The sequence below is a fragment of the Cupressus sempervirens genome, chromosome 1, assembly GCF_028749045.1.
Source record: "Cupressus sempervirens isolate cs-2001-9-10 chromosome 1, ASM2874904v1, whole genome shotgun sequence".
Lineage (NCBI taxonomy): Eukaryota > Viridiplantae > Streptophyta > Pinopsida > Cupressales > Cupressaceae > Cupressus > Cupressus sempervirens.
The window spans coordinates 129,474,588-129,482,273 of record NC_143118.1 but is presented as its reverse complement, the minus strand read 5'-3'; the positions used below and the strand labels follow the sequence as shown (position 1 = coordinate 129,482,273).

The 7,686-nt window shown below is 34.0% G+C and overlaps 1 protein-coding gene across 1 annotated transcript; it reads left to right on the top strand.

Moving 5' to 3' along the window:
- The first annotated feature begins 5,181 nt into the window (after positions 1–5,181).
- On the top strand, positions 5,182–6,327 carry LOC149576505 (ethylene-responsive transcription factor ERF037-like). The gene has a single exon (XM_089816248.1). The coding sequence runs from the start codon at positions 5,626–5,628 to the stop codon at positions 6,133–6,135; it is 510 nt and encodes a 169-aa protein (XP_089672374.1). The 5' UTR covers positions 5,182–5,625; the 3' UTR covers positions 6,136–6,327.
- Positions 6,328–7,686: the final 1,359 nt, after the last annotated feature.

Genomic DNA, 7,686 nt, shown 5'->3' with positions numbered 1-7,686 from the left:
TCTCCATTTCTCCTTTTTGATCTCTTGTTCATAGAGAGAGAATTCATTTCTTATAACATCTTTAGGGAAGTAGGGTTGATGTTTTTTAGCACTAGTCTTAGCCCTCTTTTTTAATATTTAAAAAATCCCTCACTGTCATTGAAATGATCATGAGAGATAGCCATTTTGTATGGGTCTAAGAATTTATACAAAAATAACCAACCATCTTTTGTGATTATGAACTGATGAGCAATTGTATCGGATGGGAAAATAGAGCCCCTAGACTGAGTATTCAATTTTGCTTCCTCCAAACCACCTATTTTCCATATCATCTCAGCTATTTCCACCTTAATAGGTACCTGGTAGGGAAGCACATGTGGAGTTCCTTGGAGTCCATATACTCTAAGTATTGTTGAAATAGGGTATGGTATGATATCTGCCCAATTATGGAAAACCTTCATACCAATAGGGTTATCCATAGGCCTAATGAAGTTTAGCAATGCCTTAGGAATCTAATGATTAATCTTTAGTAACATGATCCTCAACCTAGATGCAAAGTATATATCAAATCTCACAAAACTGGTCTCCTCTACATCCCAAGTCATATTTGCACTCCACGATTGAATTGGTAGAGATTCTCCCTCATATTCTTTGTTCAACATCATTTCCTTTTCAAAGAAAGTGACTCCCTTGTACAAAAACATATGCATCAAAAAATAATAATAGCTAAAGGTTTTCTCAACTTTTCCCTTTGCAATCCCAATTAGACCTATGAGAATTTTTTCTGCTAGATAGGATGCAAAATTAAAATTAATATCCACACCAAAGGAAGAGATCTCTATCATCATATACATTAACTTTATTGGCATAAACTGTTGTTCATCTTCACCAAAGACCTTGCACAAAGTCATGTAGATATCTATGGCCCTAGAATTGAAAAACTACTTCTTGAAAGGCTCTTTAGTTGATATTGTAACAAAGGTCAAATTACCAATTGCAGTCAAGTGTCCTCTCAATGCCCCTTGCCTAACCTGACCTTTAAGAGACAAGTATTCTTTCTCCAATCCATGAAAAATCAATGACCTCATGATAATCTATGGTTAGGTCCATTCCAAAAACTTCCTGAATTTCTTCTATAGTAATTTTCATTAAACATTCCCTATCTATTCTCCTCACCATCCTAGTTACTGGGTCAAAATTTCTAGCTATAGCTATGAGAAGGTCTGAATCCATGAAAACCCCAAGAACTACTAACTTACCTAAATCAAAATTCTAAATATTCCTATGGGGAGCAAATAATTTCCTCTCTGAGAACCATTTCTTAAACAATTGGAGCCCCATTTTAGAAGTTATGACATCCTTAGTCCAATTTCCCTTATCAAACAAACCATCTGCAATTCAGAGTCTAGGGTTTATAGGAACTATTTTCTTTTTTTGGGTTCATTCATTTGTAGATTCACTCAATAGTTCTAGAAAAGCATCATGGATATTTCTACTAGCATATTCTACCTTCCCAAAGAAACCCTTTTTTGGAGGCATATTGGATAATAATGAAGAGAAGCCTAAATTCTTTGAATTATATGCGGACTGACATAGTTACTTGGCTTTCTTGTTTCTTCTCTAAATGCTACAATGAATCGTTGATATAGAAAGTGTTCACAATTCAACCAGGTGGGAAAATAGGCTCTTCAATAGGCTCTAGCTCTAAAAAATAAAAAAATGAATTTGCACGAAGAAATTCTTCAACTTTCTACACTATATTCCTTGTTTTATTTCGCATGAAGAGCTGTGATTCTCACAAATGTACACAGAGAAATAGAGTGGCATTACCCTTCAAATTTGAAAATAGGTCGTCGATTTTTGAAAAATTTGACGATTAAGGAATAAAACATTTTATGAGTCGACTTCAACCTTCATAGTTGGTAGTCAATCCAATTGAATCCTTCCACATGAGCCTTATCTTTCCTAGGTGGTAACTTACACAGGACCCATTTATGTCTTCGAACACATATTATGTTCTGGCTATGTCACCAAGGATAAAAGTCGAGCAACTTTCGTTGGTGACAAAGTGATGACCATTTATTATCCTTGCATCAGATGGTAGAGCACATGATAATTTTATTATACACAATGTGAGCCCATGACACATCCTTTAGGTCGCTATGTCACCAAGGGTAAAGATCTTGCAACTTTCGTTGGTGACAATGCAACCACCATCAATCATGAGAAGATTTGATGGTGCGGACCAACATCTCACTTCCGTGCAAGTAAATCCCTTGTGGTAGCTGGAAATCTAACATCCGGACAATCCTTTAATGACATGGAACTCGTGGTGCCTTCCTGAAGGGTTGGTCTCGCCACATATCCATGTGGCGGGCTGTCACTATGTTGCCAAGGATAAAACCCATGCAGTTTCCTTTGGCGACAATACAACCACCATCGATCATGAGAAGATCTAACAATGTGGACCTTATTATTGAAATCTTCCTCCTTTTAATTGGGTCCCACGGATAAGTATTGCCTTGTCACTATGTCGCCAGAAGTAAATACCTTGTAACTTCCCTTGATGACAAAGTGACAACCCTTGATCTTAAGGAAGATTAAGGGTTATCATTACTTAAATTGATTTTTCAAAAAAAAACATAAACCCACAAAATATTAAGATAAAATCTTGGGTTAAAATTATTTCAGGGACTTGGGATAATGTTAGATAATGCAAACAACCTTTTAAAAGGTACCTGAGAAGAAATAAAAGGGAATTTAAAAGATTTTTCCCATGCATTCCTTTTTTTGAAAGGGTGTGCTATGTAAACATAATCCAAAGGCTTTCTAGGGCAACACTTAGTGAAACAAAAATTAGTGTTCTTCTAGGGGTAGCAAATAAAAAACACAAAACCCTAATTTTCACAAAAGGAACTAGAACATTCACTTAGAGATGCATTAGGATAAATTTTAAGTGAAAACCAGACCAACAATATCAATTTCTTACTTGGTCTTAGTGATTCTTTTATCTACCAAATAACTCAAACTTTCTCTAGGTGCTTCTATTATCTCCTCTTTTTAGATCCTCTTCATGAATCAACTAAATGATAGCTTTCAGACCAAAAAGAAATTGTCTCACCAGTAGGTAATAGGTTTGACATCATTGAAAAAATAATGATTATTCCATTACAAGTTCTTCACTTTAAAACAATCTCTTTTCAACATACATTATATCACTTGAATATCAACATTAATTCATAAGTCCAAAATTAACTAAAGTATCACCAATCTAAGTAAAACTGCATATTGGTTATACATATTTATCATACAAAAAGATGTCTATGGGATGATTTAAGAACCAATAAAAGATGCATTTATCAATATTCATCAAGCCAGTCAACTTGCTATAATGGAAAGAGTTTGAAATATAAAATTGGAACATAAAATCCCTAATATCATTAAGGCCATTATGACCATTGAGCAACTTTAACCAAAAAATCCAAAATATATATATATATATATATATATATATATATGGTAAAAGATTTAAAGAATTATAAAAATTAATCAAATACACTGATATTATTTTTACCCATTTTGAAAATAGGTTATGATCTGGAAGTTCACTTATAAACTAGAAGTTATTGCTAATATTTAAATCAAATCTTTTATTAGATTTACTTGTAATCGGCTTACCTTTTAAGAAATGAAGTTGAAATGCACATAGTACATATAGATTTTGATGTTGTTTGATTGTAAAGATGTTGAAATCTTGATTTTTTTTTATTAGATTAAAGTTTGGCTACTAAGCATGCATTTAAATTAAAAGATGTTTTCTAGAATCTTGTCCTTTTTAAGTTCAACAGTTTGACTAAGTTATTAGAAGTGGGTGAAATTAATAGGACAAAATTGTTAATGTGGCAAACCTAGGTTAGGTACATAAACCTAGGTTAGGTACACATATGAGATATTTGAACTTAGATTCCATGATCAAACAATATATCATCATGCCCCCCAAATGAATTCTATTAATTAAGATAAAATATTTTTGTTGATTCGTACAATTGAATCTTGCAACTTCCTTTTCAATAACATTCTTACTAGATACTATACACATACACATATAAATGCAATTCTTAACATCGTGTTTCTATATAACTTTATATCAAAGCCCAAATTCATTTACCAATGCAATACAAACAAAAAAGTCTAAGTTGCTATCTCTTCAAACAAAACAAAAGGACAAAGAACTAAGCATTTTAGCAAAATTACTAAGGAAATTATCCCAACAATATTGTTTACTTATCATAGATGGCCATATAAATAAGGCAATGACATGATTTCTCACTCTCTCAAAACTAGACCTAGGTCACAAGGCTAGTTCTTTATGACTTCTTCTTGGTACATACAAACATAATTTTAAAAACATACCATCACCCTTATTAAGTATGCTTAAGTAACTAAATTGAAAATCTTTAATAACTTTATTTTTTCTCAATAAGAAACACTTATCAATTGTCTTATTATAAAAGGTTGTGCCAGACTGAACAATTGACCAAATCATGCTCACACTTTGGCTTTCAATTCTTCTCAAATAGATATAAGTTTCAACTTTCTTAGACTAAGCATACCTTATTTTCTTAAGACTTGATGAGAGTGGGTTGAGGTTGTACAAAGACTTTCTTCTTATATGAACTATAATTGTTGTACTGAGCCTATATTAAGTTAAAATATAGAAAAGGATAAAAAAGAGATTTCCATAAACATACACAACATCATTAAATTTAATCCCTTCTCGTAATCTATAGAGAGAGAGACTCAAAGAAGTATCGACTTGACGAACGCGACTATTCTCAAACTGTACAATTGACCAATTTTCAAAAAATCAAAAACATCATAGATTTTTCCGGAAATTTCAACATTTGATCTTCATGATCTGCATACTTCGTAGTTGAAAACAACAAAAAAAAATTAGAAAAAAATCATTTGGAAAAAAAACAAAAAATGACTGTTACATTTTGTCTCAAGAATACACTGTCCCCTGACTCGACAAGACAAAACGCGAGTGGGAAAAAGTAGCGAGGAAAACAAAAAACCAAAGCGAACGAAAAGATCAGATTTGTTGCAAATTGCCGGAATACCGACACTTCCATCTGAATCCGCCCAAAACCCATTCCTTTCACGCTCACAATTTGCACGGATAGAAACAAATCTCAAACGCCAATTTATCATAAATAATTGCCCTGGCAACTGGCAAACCCGAGGCACATCAGATCGCATTCCAATTACACACCCACTCTCCAATTCATATAAATCTCCGCTCACGGACCTCAAATCCATCCATGAAATTCATATGAATCTGAGGTCACAGATCTCAAAGTACCCATCCCGTTACAATCAGATCATTTTTCCATTACTCATCACAACACGCCCAATTCTGAAATTCATATGAATCTCAGATCACATAGCTCCAATTGCCCACCTTCCCACTACGAAATTCCTACCAATTTCAGATCACGGAGCTCGCATTACCCATCCCGTTCTAATCGGATCGTATTCCCTTCACTCATTCCAGCAAACCCAATTCTGAAATCGATACAAATCTCCGGTCGAAGAGCTCAAATCCATCCATGAAACTGTAAGATATTGGGGGAAGTAAGTAAGATGGGCGAAGAGAAAAGAAGGGGGGAAAAGGGAGAGAGAAGATACAGAGGAGTGAGGAGGAGATCGTGGGGAAAATGGGTAGCGGAAATTAGAATACCGAAGAGCAGAGGGAGAGTTTGGCTGGGATCGTATGCAACTCCTGAGCAGGCGGCGAGAGCTTTCGACGCCGCCGCTTTGTGTCTGCGCGGCCCCTCCGCCGCCATTAATTTTGCGGCTTCTCTTTACTCTCTTCCTTCTTTTCCTTCTTCCTCTGCAACTCCTTTTTCTCCCCGCCAAATTCAGCAGCTTGCGGCGGCTGCAGCCGCCGGGAATACCAAGATTAGCGGCGCTTTTCTGAAGGATTTGGAGCCGAAAGTTGCTGTGTTCGAAGAGCGGACGGAGGAAAAATTTCTTGATTTGAATGACAGTTTGGCGGAGAATGTTGTTGAAACGTTTTTTAAGGATTTGGGGATTGATCTGGATGTGGAGGCGGAAAGCCAATTGACATTGAATTTGAATAGTTTTGGTTAATGTCAAGTTTGTTCTTTTGCCTCTTTGGGTGCCTCTCAACTTGAACTGCATTCATTTCTTGGACTATTGTTCGTTTATTAAGAGGAGAGAGGTGTTGTGTTGAGAGAGGAGCTTGGCTTTTGTTCAGTCTGATGTATTTTATTATCAAGAGATATTTATTAATTACAATGTGAGCAAAATTTTTATTTTTTATTACACTGTATTAAAAAAAATTAGTGTCTACGTAGATTTTGAGAGCTAAAGAAATCTATTATTAAGATTTAGAGAACCAAGTTGATTTTTTTGATTTTCTAAATCTTCCAAGACCATTAAGAGTGAGCTAAAATATTTTTGAATTAATAAGCAGTTAATTTTTAGGAGGTTGTTGCTTTCAACAATACACCCCACAAGGCTATGAAGGAAACAACAACAAAAGTAATGAAGAAAATGCACACTGTCAATAGAGTGACTAAGATGCATTAGGAATGATATAGGCCACACTTGACCACTTACAATGTAGGTGCCAAAAGAAGTCCCTCACACCACACTACCCAAAGTTACAAGTCTTGAAAGGCCAACTAAGCCCATCAAGTAACAAGCCTTCAAAGTCACAAAATGTGTCTCCACCTCTATCAAGACATATCCACCTCCATAAGAACCATGATATTTTAATGTATCTAAAATGTTGATACAACAATCTTATACACAATTTGATAGCTTTCTTTGAGATAATTTGCATTTCAACTTCGTTGTGAAATGGGTTAATTTATTATAGCAACTAAGAGTTTAGTTAGCAACTATGAGCTTAGCTCTTGGTTAGTTGAAGTCATTCTTGGTTGGATGCTTGCACGTTGTAACAATGCAATAGATGAGTAGGTAATAAAGGTGAGGGATATGCATAAATACATGTTGTGAATGTGAATTTTTTATTTGGATCATGTTGAAGGATTTGTTTTTGCATAATATGTTAACATTAATATCATATTTAAAAACTAACAATTTAATACATTTTTAAGGCAATGGATTTGTACTCTTTACAACATTATTTTTAATGGAAGTAAAATAAATGGTTATGCTGATAGACATCTCCAAAGTATTCGATCAATATGTAATAAATATCTATATCTTTAGCATTAGCAAATTTAAGGTAATCACAAAATCTTAGAATGAACTAAAAGATTAGGGAATTATCTTGGATTAGAATTTTCCCTTTTGAAAATGGTTCTATCAATAAGAGGGTAGAGACTAGTTCTTGATTAGTTAGATAATTTAATTAGAACTCACACTTATTAATGGTGTAATGGATCAATAGGTGGGCAAGCAACGAGATGCATGTAAATATATGTTGTTGACATAATTGTTTGATTTTTTTATTAAGACCATGTTGAAGAATTTTTTCTTTTTTGCAATTTATTAATATTTGTTTTATATATTTTCAAGTAGTAAATTCATACAAAATGACAATGATTTTTCACATAAAAGTTATCATATTTTAGTATCTCAAATCTAGTATAGAAAGGACACATTTTCAATTAGAAGAAAGATAGATGAGTTACCTAATGGGCATGTTGG

Excerpts from the sequence above, each read along its gene's own strand:
- LOC149576505 (XM_089816248.1), top strand. The coding sequence starts at position 5,626 with ATGGGCGAAGAGAAAAGAAGGGGGGAAAAGGGAGAGAGAAGATACAGA.